At 37.9% G+C, this 15,786-nt stretch overlaps 1 protein-coding gene across 1 annotated transcript in view; it reads left to right on the forward strand.

The window, feature by feature from the left end:
* The first annotated feature begins 89 nt into the window (after positions 1–89).
* Positions 90–15,786, forward strand: part of PCLO (piccolo presynaptic cytomatrix protein) — a 371,358-nt gene continuing 355,661 nt past the window's right edge. Inside the window, exons 1-2 of the mRNA XM_026071312.1 lie at positions 90–331; positions 6,478–7,684. Coding sequence (XP_025927097.1) covers positions 90–331; positions 6,478–7,684 — 1,449 coding nt within the window. The remainder of the gene's footprint in view (positions 332–6,477; positions 7,685–15,786) is intronic.

Here is a 15,786-nt window from a genome sequence, read left to right on the forward strand (position 1 = left end):
GTGCGCCCCGCCGGGAGCCGGCGCGCCGGCCGCCGCCCTGCCTGCGGCTTGAAGAGAGAGGAGGCGAGCGGGGAGCCACCCTTGCGGCCATGGGCAACGAAGCGAGCCTGGAAGGAGGCGAAGGTCTGGGCGCCTTCCCCGAAGGGGCGGCGGGAGCCGGGGATGGCGGCGGGCCCGCGGCCCCCTTGCAGCGCCTCGTCCCGGCCGGCGTGGAGGCGGACCTGAGCCAGCTGAGTGAGGAGGAGAGGAGGCAGATCGCCGCTGTCATGTCAAGGGCGCAGGGGCTGCCCAGGGGGAACCTCGCCGGCGCGGAGCCGCCTCCCATGCAAAGGCATGCACGGAAAATCTCCCTTCTTCCGCTCCTCCCTTCCCCCTTCTCCGTCTCCTCGCGGCTGGGGCGGGGGGCGAGTCGCAATACGATCTGGGCCCATTGCATCGGAAGCAGGCATTGCATTTTGCTGGCTGAGCGAGGGAACGGGGCGGTTGCACGAGTGCGGGCACTAGGATGGAGCTTGCACGCTGTAGCTTTTCCCACTCCGGTGATTTCTAATAATAACGACGATCCCCAGTTCCAGTGGGCTGCGTCGCCTGCCCATTCCTGCTCTCGCACCGATCCGGAGCATGGCTAGTTTTGGTGTCGAGGGAGGGGGGAGATTTGCGGATGACATCTCGATTTTCTCTGTGTGTATGTGTGCTTTACGGGGCTGGAGTGCCCCACAGCTCAGATAGATAGTAGTCAGGGAAGCCTTCCCAGGGCTGATCGTTTTTGTAAGCATCTCTTGCTGGAGAAACAGATTCTTGTTGAATCTTTCAAAGCTTTTAGGCTTAATGTATTTGCTAGCCGTTATTCTGCCAATTCTTAACTTCTACAACTATCATTAGGCTTCATTAAGCAGTCATGGATTGAAGAGGTCTGTTTCAGTCTGTATTTTTTACCTTTTTTTTTTTCTCTCGATTTTTTTTTTCATTGGGAGGTGAAAAGGGAAATGAAAATAGATTGATTGATTGCTACAGAATTCAGTATTCTGGGTAGTGATGGCTTTACCTAACTGAGCATATGGGAGGGCTAATGTAATTCTCCCCCCCCTTTCTTCCTCTGCCTTTTAATAAATTCACTGCCCAAAGTTTAAAAAAAAATTCCGCTGACCCCCGCACCAAGAAGCCCCCGAAAGGTCGTTGTTGGTTGTGCTGTTGCTGTTGCTGCCGTGTCTCGGGGTGCGCCAGCAGCCTCGCTCCGCTGTCCGAGGTGCTGAAGTTCCCCTTTCCCGTGCCCGGGAGCCGGGGACGGCTCGTCTGTTGCTTTCAGCCTCCAGGGCTGGGTGTGTTGTTTGTCTTGAAGGGAGGCTCTGAAAGGAGCCTCCTCGCCTGACTCTTCAACTCGGTTCTTGTGCACTGACCTCACCCCAGATAAATGCCAATTGAATTTATATAATATCAGGCTTATATAAGTGAATTATGGAAGAAGAGAAGCAAAGAGGGTGGGACCAAATTCATCCTCGCATAAACTATCAAAGTCATTGGAATTATATCTGAGATGCATGTCTCCATTTTTTTTTTCTTTTGAAATTGAACCTTTCTCTGTTATGTCTAGCATGTTTATTAAACAAGTATAAATCTGGGACGTGTATGTAGCATATAACTTTCCATTCAGTTCAGGGCTTGACCCAGCTGGTATAGATATCAGTGGGGGGGGGGGGAAGATTAGTTGTGTGAAACTTAGCTCACAACTTTTTTTTGTATAACAGTTTATCAAGAAAGACACAAAGACTTTAAAAGTTTATTGTTTCATGCTTACCTTCCAGTATAAAACAAGATAAATGTCCCTAGAAGATTTTAGAATAGGCTAAAATGATCACAGTATGCATATTTCTGTACTGATAAATGTCTGTTTCCCTACAATCATATTTTATGATTTTGGAAACTTCTTTGGTCTTATTAGCATACAGTACTTTCACTCTCTGTTTAAAATAAAGCCAGTCTGTATTTGTGAATTACAGCTCTTTAAGTTAGAGTTAAAAATGTCAACTTTAACTAAAAGTCAGTACATTAACCTATCGGCTAGCTTCTCTTGGGGGTTTGTACTGATTCCCATCATCACAGTATCTTTGTGACTGTCATACTGTAATGAGGTTACTACTTGTCTCTAGTCTTGTACTGTGGCTTTACTTGCTCCCCTCCCACACCTCTCTCCATTGTTGAAATTTTCTAACAATTATGGGGATTACTATTAAACCTGTGGATATCAATAGGAGGGAGAATCTTCTGTGAACTAGGGATCAGCCTCTTCCAGACTTTAAGTTAAGCAAAGAACTAGCTGCTGAGGATGAGGTTCCTTAGCTTCGAACTTTTGTAGCCTGTGTGGCCAAAGAAGTCAAATGTGGGGAAAAAAACTCTTAAATGATACTCTACAACCATTGTTCCCAGAAGCTTGTTTCTAGCGTGGCTATGCCAGTCTAAACATTAAAGGACTGAAATGGTGATAAGAGGAATGCTGATATTCCGGATTCCAGTTTATGTAGCCCTGTATTATTACAGAGTATTGTATTGCATTGTCTCTTAGATTTTTCTTCTAATTAACTGAATTTTTTCCTCTGTGATTTTTCATTATAATATCAGCTGTTATCCAGTCATATCTGAGAGACCAATGATTATTTCCTATCCTAAATGCTTTCCATGCCCCCACCCCCAAGTACTCCAGGCCTTAAAGTATACAGAATCTTCATGATTGATATCAAATAACAATTTTTGTAACTTCTGACTTTTAATAGTAGGTAATGTATGTAGTAGGATACACAGTTCCATGAAATACATCACCATCATAAAATACATGATATAGCTATTGGTACTTCTAGAGGCTTAGAGATTTCAAGTCTTTAAAAATTCCATAATGAGGCTGGTATAAATGCAATAAATACTTATTATGCATTTTAACATAAGCATTACAATCCAGAGCAGCTGAAGTGAGCTGCCTAAATCAAATTTACCTGATTTGGTTATTATTTTTTTATGTTTATTTTCGTTTTTGAAAGTTCTATTCTGTTGGTTCCAGTCACAGGTTGGTGTGCTTAGCACCTATAAAAGTCATTCAAACCTGTTTCAAGTACCTGTCTTCAAAAACTCATGTTTAGAAAGTTCAGCTGAAACATACACAGTCAATTTGTAAGCTGGTTTCAATTGTCCTAGCTTCATTATATGACCCTGTAACCGTGTCAGTGTACACTTGTTGAGGATTTGTTCTACATCATCTGGAAGGATTAGATGACCAAGCTGAATACATGAACCATTTCTAACACAGCCATACCTATTTTGAGCAGAGCATGTTTTTTTTTTCTTTATTTCATTAAGTTGTTAAAAATAGACAATAACAGGAAAAAATGGATGCATTTTTGAGAGGAAGTGCTGAGAAAGCCCTTACTGAGTGTCACACTTTTAAAGTATATTTGTAGTATATTTTACAGAGGAAATACATATTTTTGTTAATGCCATCCTTATACAGACTTAAAAATCAAAGTGGTCCACCAGGGCTATGTGTAAGTTTGTGCATATCTTTTTTTTGTATATAAAAATATTTAATTATCATGCAGTTTGGTAGTAGTTGTGCTCTTCCTTGAGATTATTTATACTGATGAATGATACAAAGAGCTTTCTTTTTTATATTTTTTTATAGTTATGGCATTCAAGAACTAGACCAATACTATTGGTGTTAAACTGCCCCTTGACTCCAAAGTGAGCTTTGATTTGGTCATAATATTACTTTAAATGAATAAAGATGAGCTTTGTGAATCAAGGCCAAAGTGAGGAGAAACGCGGCAGTATGATTAGAGGAGGGAGGAATGAATGGTTTTGTTTGAGTTAATATTCTGGAACGGCAACTTTAAAATGATGGCATTTTTCCCATTTCAAAATATTTAAAAGAAAATTCTTGCCAAATAATGAAAAAAAGGTTTTAGAGGGGGGAATTGCTGATTATCCAAATTAATTAAAAATTTTAAATCTTAGTCTGTGGTTGGTTGTAAAATAGTTCTACAAAAGAAGGTTTCAATTTCCAACTACCTAAAACTAAATGGAGCAAGTTCTGGCTTTTCACAGGATAACATTTCTTTAAAAATTGCCCTTTCAAGGCTTTTGTTCCACTACCTAAGCCCAATCTGTCTCTGTCTAGAAACATTGGGTTTTTATGTGTAAGGGCAAGACAAGTCTGGTCTGTGCCAGCAGTCTTGCAGAATCACCTGGTGTGTTTCCCCTAGATTCATGGGATTTAATCTCATTTTAAATCCTGACATCTGATCAGGGTGTAAACTTATGGAACATTATTTTGATAAAATGAAAGCTGGAAGAGAACTCTGTGCCAAAAGGGACCCACAGTTATTTATTCCTGCTCATGTCTAAGTTTGATTTTTAAGAACAATCTTGTGTTTTTTTCCACTTCCAAATTTCCATGTTTTGTTTTTAAGATTTGAGCACAGAACCCTGTTTCCTGACCTGATTTTTAATTGTACCATTGATCCTCTTTTTTTTTTTTTTCTGCCCTTGTTCTTTGCATCATTGAAAGGAGCCTTCCAATGTTTTGAACACTTTCAAACATTAATGCTGGAAGTGTACCAGACTGTCACTAATATAATAGCTACTTGATTTCAGTTACCAAGTAGTACTTCTTTGGATGAACCTACTATGCACACATCTGAACAGTAAGAAACTAAACTGCAGATAGACCTACCTAGTTGCTAATGAAACTGTAAAATTATTTTTTTTATTAGAAAAGATACAAACATTTTCAAGAATTGGGTTATGGTTGGGCTTTTCTGAATTATCCTTCTTATGAATAATGAGATGACCAATCTAAAGTTCACTGATGTCAATGGAAACACTCCTGCTCACTTCACTGAGTTGCATATTAATTTTCTAAACTTTCAAGTACTGAGGCCAATAATTTTGGGAGAATGGAGAAGCATAAATGGACCCCTAGGAGCCTGGAAATAGTTCATTCTTGACAAGCATTTAATGTGGAAATTTTTAATTTTCCAAAAAAAAATCAGTTACAAGGTTGTGAGAATATCACATGCTGTGAAAATTATGAGCACAGAAATGGCCTCCACTTAGATTTTTCTTTTTATATTGCCATCACCAGGCATGTAATGAAAACTCAAAATATTAATCAGGGATAATAGTAAGCCTAGGGGAATATTATTAATGTGAAATACAGTTTTAAATGTTTCTACTATATATAGCTCTGCAGACTTCTGATAAAACTCTTAACTAAAAACATTGCACAGTTTTGTTTTTGGAATATGAGTTAAATATAATGAGTGATTGCTTATGCTCATGGATGCATAAGAAGAAATGGCATGTCTGGAAAAACAAGATCATAGTTAACTGAATATCTCAAATCCAAAACTGAAAATTTTATAGTTGCAATGCTGTTGTGGCACAGAGGCAAACACCGTATCTTTCAACAAAAGCACAGTGATAGCACTGAATAGAATATTGTGCTGCATCCTTTGGCAAAAAATACAGTAGCACTGACTACAACATGATTTCCTCAAGCTACAGCTGAGTATAGCAACAAGTAGAACACTGTGCCGCATATAAAGAGATGATCTTGATTTTGGTTTCTTCTTTCTTAGCCTTCTATTCTCCTATATAAAAACAAAGCAAAATGATACTATTAAGAGAATTAGGAGAAGTTCTACATAAGAGATTCTTTTTATTGCTAGATAAGGTAAATTGTTGGGGTGATGCTGGGGAGGCAGGTCCATAATTGTTCTATTTATAGAAAAGCTTTAAGACTAATTCTGTGAGCTGGCAAGTGTTTCATCTGTTTGAAAATTCTACTGATTCATAGGTGGATGGGTGCAAAGGAAATACTCGAAAATACAAGGGAAGTACTTCAAAAAAAGAAGCACCTACTTCTTTATGTGCCTGGATTTTAGGATTTTAAATCCCTGTTGCATATTGAGTTGTAAACATATTCAAATTTTGTACAGATAGCCAGAACAGTTACATAAACATTGTGTAAAGTGCAGTGTTTTTCTCAAATGGCTGTGCTTTGATTTGCTAATTTTCAAACACCTCTTTTTCTTTTAGCCTTCTCTGTTTCTCCATGTTTTCATCCCAAGGGATAGAGTACAGAGGCCGTCATTTGGGTTTAGATAAAATGGAAAGTAGTAGCTCTGAGTTCTTCTTACTTCTTGGTGAGAAAATTAACTGGATAAACATGGTTCTTATATTAGATTACTTTCTAAATAATAAATTAGTCTATGACTGAATATTTACTTAAGCCTTTCTAGAAAAATACATATTTTAAATACATATTTTACATGCACTGTGTGTTCTAAGCCTTGATCTTCCAGACACTTAAACATCTGAGAAACTTCACAATGTTACCAAAGCACTTTCAGTGTCACAGATATATCTTGTTTTAACTTATTTTTCAAGTGCTTTGCATTATTTTAATTTTATTATATTTTCTCTCTGCAGACATCCTGAGCCTGATATAAGCCACTATCCCAGACAACCAGGTAAGCCTCCAGATCCGGGACCATCGAGTTTAAGTAAAAGCAGAACAGTAGATGTACTGAAGACAGAACAACGGGCACCTGGACGGAGCCCTTCTTCTATTAGTCTAAGGGAATTAAAGTCCAGGACTGATTTTAAAGAAGATCAGAAGCCAAGTATGATGCCCAGTTTTCTTTCAGAAGCCAATCCGTTGAGTGCAGTCACTTCAGTTGTGAACAAATTCAATCCTTTTGATTTGATATCAGATTCAGATGCGACCCACGAAGAAGCTGGTAGGAAACAAAAAGTTGCTCAGAAGGAGCAGGGAAAACTTGAGGAGCAAAGGGGCCTTGCAAAACACCCAGCTCAACAACAGTCTCCAAAGCCAGTTGTTCAGCAACAAGGAACTGTCAGACCTGAGTCTTCCAAACCAGTGCCTCAGCCGCAGCAACCTGGGGAACCAAAGCAAATTCAGAAAACAGGCCCTGGTCACCCAACAGATTCTAAGGTAGAACAAACAAAACAGCCACCCCAACCACAAGGACCACAAAAATCTCAGTCCCAACAATTGGAACCAACAAAGCCTGTTCAACAACAAACTTCTGCAAAACCTTCACCAGGTGTAACAAAACCAATACCACAGCAACCAGATATTGCTAGAACATCATCCCAAGCACCACCTCCCACAAAACCATCATCCCAGCAGCCAGGACCTGTAAAACAACCATCTCAACAGCCAGCACGGCAAGCAGGTCCTGCAAAGCCACCCTCTCAGCAAACAGGGCCTCCCAAACAGCCTCCCCAGCAACCTGGACCTGAAAAGCCATCTGCTCAGCAAACAGGACCTGCAAAACAACCATCGCAGCTTGGACCTGGTAAGCCACTTCTGCAGCAAACAGGGCCTGTAAAACAAGTGCCACCACAGGCAGGGCCTGCAAAACCGTCTCCTCAGACTGCAGGGGCTACAAAGCTCCCAGCACAGCAACTGGGACCTACAAAACCACCAGGCCAGCAACCAGGGCCTGAAAAACCTGCTGAATCAGCCCCAAAGAAAACCTTTTGTCCTCTTTGCACTACCACTGAACTGCTGCTGCACACTCCAGAAAAGGCCAATTACAATACGTGCACACAATGTCATACTGTAGTCTGCAGTCTGTGTGGATTTAATCCTAATCCTCATATAACAGAGGTGAGTAACTTTTAAATTCATGTTCATTGCCAGAGCACAAAAATAAGCATACCCTCATTATGCTGAAAGGTCAGAGTTGTTACAGTGTATCATCATGATCATTTAAGGTCTTAATAAGTTGAGAGAAAAAAATCATGTTTTTGGGGAAAATTATGTGTCAGTAAAAGGGTGTGAAATTAGGAGAAAAGAAGGTAATAGTTCTGTGTTTATACAGTGTTTAGAGGAGGTGGGTTCTCTAATTCCTTCGTACAAAAAGAATAAGAAAGAAAAAAGATTTGGGCAGGGAGTAAGAAAGAGGAGGGTCCATCTTGCTTGGTTTTGAGCATTCACTTGCCACATTTATAACCTGGCCACTATAGGCATCGTGTGCTAATATGTTTATAAATCAGTAAAATATGCTGCTATAAGAACTAACTAAACAAAACATGAAACAGTGTTCATTGCCCTACTGTGTGAGAAAAGAAGAATAAACATCACAGACTGTGGGAAATAACTTAGGTTTTAATGATATATATGTTAACACTTAAGGCTTTTTTTTTGGTTCTTTTTTTTTCTTTTTTTTTTTTCCTGTAATCTTCTAGCAAAGCTCATCACACAGATGCTGAGATTTGGTTTGGAAATGGATGTGGGGTGGATTTGCTTTGTAAATGTGCCAATGTTCATTAGCTGAAAGCCTGAGTCATGGGTTTTGACTTGGTGATACTCAGATTATTTCAGTCTGGCGGGATATTAAGAAAGAGATCTCTGTGGACTGTTTCTAACCTTGATCACCGTACCTGCTGTAATTATAGAACATAGAAATGACATAGAAAGTAATATTAGGACAGTATACTTAAAATGAACTTGCTTTAACCTAATGTTTGCAGTAGCTTGATTTATATGGTTATATATCTCTTTGTTCTTTACTTGCTCTACATGGGAATAAGGCTTCATGTTAACATCTGATCTCTTTGTATTGCTTGAACAGCTGCTTATACATCCTGATACTCTAATTCTTAAATTTACAGTGTGGTTTTTATTTGTTCTCACTTGTTTTCAGTACCAAAAGTTTTATTAATTTATAGAAATTCAAACATAGCAGACATGGCATCAAAGAAAAAAACAGCGATGAAGCAGCCAGAAAGGGTATTTAGGAAGCTTATTTTTGTCTTGTTTTGGTATTAGTTTAGCTGATCAGAGATGCCAATGAGAGGAGATACAGACTGCTACTATATTTTGAATGTGACAAATAGTGTCACCTGATTTAGAACCATAGAATAGTAAAATAACTGAGGTTGGAAGACACCTCTGGAGGTACCTAGTCCATCTCCCCTGCTCAAAACAGGGTCAGCTGGAACAGGTTACCCAGAACTGTGTCCAGTCAAGTTTTAAGTATTCCCAAGGGACTGAGACTCCAAAACCTTTCTGGACAAACTGTTTGCTTAGTACTGCAATGATTTCAGAACATTGCTAATAGTTACATTTCATTCCAGTGCACATGATTATTAGTGATATTTTTAGGTGAGTGCCTGGGTGACAAATAGCAGATTTTTTGCATGTGAAAATTAAATTATTTGTTGTTTTGTTGCTTTTTGAAATTGCAAATTTAAACCTGAAAGACTAGTTGTGGTAACCATTGGCAGCACATTGCGTTCTTAGGGAGGGTATTCCCTTGTTTGAGTTTAAGGAAATTCAGGATGGAGATAGCTGTCATTAAATGTTGGCAGATCCATTAGGGTAGAAGAGGAGTGACTTGAACAACACTGCAGAAATTTCAGAGCATCTGCACCCAGGTGCTCAAAGATTATGTTATCAGGGCCTGCATAAGAAAAAGTAACTTTTATTTAAAACCTGAACTTCTGCATCACATTATCAACATGAGGTTCTGGACAGTTTGGGATGAAAAAAAAGGTATATTTATATATAACAAACAAGAAATATGGTGCATTGATGTTAAAGTAAAAGAGGGGCTTTCATAAGAAAACTTTATCTTCAAGTTCTGACAGAATGTTTTTAGACAAAAACTTCTTAAATTTATTTATGGACACCTAGCTGTTTATTTCTTGTCACCTTGTCAAGCAGGCTTCCTTTTAAAACCTCAGATCTCCCATGGAAATGGCCAGTGACTTTGTCATGTTTGAATGAAATGGATTTTGAGAGAGTGTTTATGTAAGAAAGTCTCAAAGTATTTGGAAATTCCATGAATAACTACTAATTTTTGAAGCGGGTACTCTATTAGCGTGAAATTTGGGACTTTAAAACAATAATACAGATGCATTTAAGACTATCTGATTACATACATATGTAAAAGCAAATTTGCATTTCATATTGCACATTGAAATAAACATAGGATATGCATTTATTTCATGATGAAATCGTTTCAATAAATGAAGGTATTGCACTTCTAACGTATTCAGCTGTTCAAATCTCATGACTCCTTCTCAGAGCTCGCTCTTTCTGCTCAGCTTTGTACCTCCAGCTGTCTTGCCGAAACTTCACTGTGGATGTCCTGCTCCTATCTGCAGTGAAGTGTAATGAAAATCACATCTGGCTTTTGTGACCAAACAGCTGGAGCAAAGCAGTAGAACCTACTCTGGCATTTGGAAAATTTTAACTCAGAATTTCATCTTCAAAATTCACTGGATCTGCTTAGCTATTCTCAAACTTCCCTTCTAGTTTCCCTTTTCTTTGACTAGTCAGATTATTGACAAATTTTTTTTGATTCCTTCTTTACAATATTTTACACATTACTTCCTTTCTGTCATGAAAATGATGGTTTGTATCTTACTGTACAATTTTCTTGATTATGGTGTAATCTTTCTTTTGGTCTTTCTTATTTTAAGTCCTTTTTAAATGTTACAGAAGAAAAGTCTTTGTCTCTTGCCCATGCACTTACTGAAATGTATGTTCTCCTCTTATTATCATACTTTGATTTTTTTTTCCCCCTGCTGTCCTTCAGTATTGTTTATTGCCAAGTTTCACAATTCTGCACTCCTGTGATGTTGCCTTTCCCATAGAATTTATAGGCTCTATTTTTATTGTTTATTTTAAAACACATTACCTGTCCCCAAAATAGTAATTCCAAAATGGAGGTGAGGAGAGTGAAAGGCTTTTAGAAGAGGATTTATATTATTTTAGTTCTCCAACTTTTACCCTTTAAGCTGCTTGAACTGCCTTAAGAAATTCTTGGCACCTTCTTTAAGTTTCTTACAGTTAAGCCTTCATCACTAACACAGTGAACGACTTTTCCAGTATAGATCTTTCTAAATTTACGTATTTCTATGTTATATATTTCTAATTGATTCTGGAAGGGATACAGCAGGCTTTACAAACTGGTTCAGGGAGTAGATTGCATACATTTTAAAACCATGATAAAAAGGTGATTCAGGTTCTTTTTTTTTTTTTCCTTCATTCAGACCTCTGCTTAAAATGCCATAGCACATGCAATCTATCTACTTTAACTCAGTAGAGAGGATTTTGTAACTAAGACCAGAAAAAGATATCTGTATTGCCACAAGGTCAGACCCCTTGAACTGTTTCTCTGAACTATCTGATATTGCAGTGCCCTTGGGGAAAGGTACAGTCTGTGTCCTGGTTTTGTACAGCAGACTGGAGAGAAACGCACCATACCTAATGTGTTTGGTGACATATATCGCTCTAATCTGTCTCGGTATTCATATTCCACTCATCACCGCGGCATATGAGTGCCTAGCAACAGTTGCATAAAGTAGAGGGAAAAATGATCTAAACGGGTTTGATGACTGGTTCTGTCTTCCATTTTCCTTTCACATACATTAAAATCTTGTATCAAGCGTGCATTTTTTTTCCAATTTCTTTCTGCCACAACCACTCCCATGAGCCGTTAGCAACAGAAACTAGCACTTTCCCAAAAGATGATTCTGCCCTGTAGGTCGCCTGAATAGTATGATCTTTAAAATGAGAAAAGGCATCTGACAGACTATCCAGTTCCTTAAACATTTATCGATAGTTTTTGATAAAGCATGACTGAAAAGCATGAATTACTGTAGCTTTAATCTCATGACCAGTGCATGTATTTGATAGTTGTAGTAGATTTTCATCCCCTGTGAGCTAATCATGGGAAGATATGCACAACATGGACTGAACTATGGTTTAAATTGTAATAATATATCATTACATTCTTTACGATGGGCATATGTAAAGTTGAAGATAAAGTGAAGTGTTGAAACTGTTAATGCTGGAGACTTGGCTGTATGCTAGCTGTCCTCCGTGAGCCTGCCCCTCGATGGATGTGCGTGCTTAGGGAATGCCTGTCTCTAAAGTAGCTTTTAGGAGGGCTTATTTTTCATGCCATTTCTCTACCGCAGTCTGCATTTCTTCCACTGTTTCAGTATGTTTTTGAGAGACCATTTGAAATAAATCTTGGAGCCAGGTGTAATACTCATTGAAAACGAGTTGTATGTTCAGATAATGTGAAGATGTGTATATTGGTGTAAGACTTGTTTGCTTGCCCAGAGATTTTTCTGGACAGAGTTTAAGTGAACTTTAAAAGTATTTTATTGGTTCTGGCTGTTTTTGAAATGGCATATTTGTATCAAAATTGATTTAATGCTAATGGAAAGAAAAAGAATAAAAGGAGGGGGAGGGGCAGGGGGAAGTAGAGTCTCCCAAAGTGAAATATATCATTTCAGGTCAAGTAAAATGTTTTAATAGATCTACACCATTCTTCAGTTTTCCAGAGGAAAAAAAATATTTTTTTTAACCCAAATGGAAAAGATTTTCCTGATGTTTTTATTTTTCTTCTTTCAGTAGATCTAGGAAACCTCCATACCTGTTGCTCTAGCTACTACAGCCTTGATTCTGCTGTTTCTTTCTGCTTCTGTTTTTGTATATGATCACATCAGAACCATATGTGATTTAAGGGTATCATCATTTGGTTCAAAATGCTCAAAATGATTAATAACACTTTCAGTATTTGTTTTTATTAACATGCTATATCGTCAAATATTCTAAAGTGTGGGAAATGCTTAGAAATTATACATTTTCAGTAAATAAAGATAATTTAACCAGTCAGAAATGTATTTATTTTCCCCAGTTATCCTTATTATTAGCTTGTACAGGGAAAGGGAAATATAATAATTTAAAGCAGTATTCATATAGGTAAGGGATCTGACTGTAATTCCTGTGGTGAATCCAGATAGGTTTTGCTTAAGCCTAGAATAGAATTAATAGAAGTGGCTTTATTAAATCTTGGTTGATAACATAACAGTAAAGAAAGTTATTGATTGAATTCAAATATTCTCTGCAGCTTACAGACTGAACACTGCAGCATTGTAGTAGTGTATAAGAACCAGAATGCAATGTGCACTAGAAATGAGATATAAACAAAAACAAAACTGCTCTCACTATGGACAGTGACATGTCGCAAAGTCTAAGCTTTTCTTATAGCAGGAGAAATAACTTTGACCCTGCAAGCCCTATGTAATTTTAGCCTTGGAGGGGGTTATTTACAGTTATATAAGTTAAGCAAAATAAAGCAGAAAAAAATGTAAGGGCTTGAATCTGACCATAAACTGCTTTAATCATGAGGTGTGAAGAAATGAAGGGGGGGAAAAAAGAAAAGAAAAGAAAGCACTGTTTTTTTAAAAAATGATTAAAGTTTGAAATATTTTAGTGCAAAATATTTGTTTTGGTTCAAAGAGTATCTGGGATGTCCCAGTATTACTAAGACTGCAATTCATATGTAAGTGGAGATTATGTGTGATTTTTTTGTGACCAAATTAAGTTAATATCATTTCTTTAGTATACACAGGCATTTTGGAAAATTGTAAAGATCCTCAAATAAAAGGGGTTATGAAAGTGTGGAATTTTATTTCTCTCTGTGGAATATTCTTAAATATACTCCAACACCATTTCTCTCTCAGAGGAAGACTATGTGCCTACATTGCTGCCTTATGATTTGGATGAGATGTATTAATGATATTGATCCCCCCGTGGGTGGGTGGGTCTTTTTTTTTTTTTTTTTTTTTTCTTTTAATGAAAGCGGAAAAACAGGAAGGCACAAACTAACACCTAGACATGACAAATAATTTCTCGCTGTTTTAATTGGGCAATATTCTCCAATATTTTTGAGTTGCTTTATCATTAGCCCAGTATAAACTGTCCTGTCCAGTTCTTAGCACCAGTAAATAATAAATTAATCTGCATAGCTAAAGATGTCAGCTGCAGGGAGCCATCTGTGCCCGTATTGCTGTTGCCCAGCAACTGTAATTTACTACTATGTGAGGCCATGTGATTTGGAGATGCTGGTTGCTGGGTAGTCACTGGGCAGGAAGCACGGCCCGGCCCTGCTCGGAGCAGACCGAATAATCTCTTTTCGAATCCCAGTGATTTTTCACTTAGACACACACTCTGTGCAGCCTGGATGAGCTTTATTAACCTCTTCCTTACTGTACTCTTGCTTTGCAGTTGTACCTTTTGCTAATCATTCATATATTTCCAGTATGTTAAACCTCAGTGCAGATAATGGAAGCAATCAGCACTTATTGCAGTGATGCATAATGCAGTGTGCTGAGCTCTGTTTGTTTATTTTTTTTCCTTGTACTATGTATGAGGCAGCTTAAATACATATTTAGCTGTAAAAACTAATTTCTAGGGATTCATGAATCTGCCGTTCCAAAAAATAAAATGTCACAAGATTGTGTTCACTATTTTGTTTTATGGTTCAAATTATATAAGCTATCAAATAATAGTTCCCCAAACTCTCATAGCTCATACGCAAACTATAGCTTTTTTTGTATTAGTAATTTAAACAGTGTAGCAAAATATGTTTTAAGATTGTGAAAACTGTAATACAGTTCATATAGTAATGCATTTTAGCAGTTTTAAAATAGCTTCAAGGTATGAGTGGCATTTAAAACAGTCTTTTAAAACTGTTTGTTTAAAACGTTTGCCCCAACAGTGATTTAGCAGGAAGATACAGTGCTCGTATCTGTTGCTGCAGTTTGTGGAACTGATACATGGGGAACGTGGTGCTGACTGGAACGTAGCGTCATGCTTGTGAGCATCTGGAGGCAGTGCTTCCTGATGAACTCCCTAGTCTTCCTTTAATATCTGATATTTCCAAGGAGTATAGATACTTATTTTGTAGTGTTAACTCATCCTCATTTGGGAAAGAAAGATTTCCTGCTGTGAACACGTTTGAGAGTAATAAGTTTGAATAGCTGGGATTTTTATTTAAAAAGGAATGGTGCTGAAGGAAAACTTTGTTTCTAGTATTGCCCAAGCTTTTTTAGAAGACCTTTTCAGTTGTACGTTGAGATACCTGCTAAGTTTGTTCTTCAACAGTAGTTCTTCCTTGTTCCTAACATGACTTTGTGATCTAGTTTCTGCTCTCTTGCAGTATTCTACCATCCTACTTGAGACCTTGATTTTATGCAGCTTCAAGTGCTTTATTTTTCATGTTCCTCATAGCATCTTGGCAGAAATGTCTGCTAAAAGACCTGAATCTGGCTTCCTGACTTTTGTTCCCCCTGAAGTTGTCAGGAACCAAATAAGCAAATATTTTTCCTAACTAGAAACTGATTTCCTTGATAAAGCTTTGGGGCAGAGCTGAGCAATGTCAGCAGTGTCCCTTTACATTTCTGTGGCAATGTAATGATCTTTAAATTTTATGTCTATCTTCAAGTTCCTTTTTATAGTACCAAATGACTAGTCTAAATGAGAATGAGACCCATTATCTTAAAATGTAGCTCTGTTCTGAAAAAGGACTGTTAAAATGGCTTCCGAGAGCTTCATTTCTGTTGTATGCCAGCAATTTGTAAATGAAAAATGTTCAATTTGCAAGTCAAAATTTCTTTATCATTTCACATCTGGAATCTTAGAATCAGGCTGGATTCTCTTCTTTCCCTACATCTGCAAGAACAGAAATTCAGCATGCCAATCAATGCACTTACTCTTTGACAGATTTCCTGTTGCTTTTGGTGGGTTTGCATAGTTAGAACAAATATGAACAAATTCACAAAGGAATTGCCAAATTGCCTTCAATTGTGTTGGCTGTATTTGGGATGAGAACTCAAGTGTAACCTATACTTATTATTGGAGTCAACTGTCAGATATGGAATACAAGAAGCAAAGCGAACTAT

This window comes from Apteryx rowi, unplaced genomic scaffold, assembly GCF_003343035.1.
Source record: "Apteryx rowi isolate R43461 unplaced genomic scaffold, aptRow1 scaffold_108, whole genome shotgun sequence".
Classification (NCBI taxonomy): domain Eukaryota; kingdom Metazoa; phylum Chordata; class Aves; order Apterygiformes; family Apterygidae; genus Apteryx; species Apteryx rowi.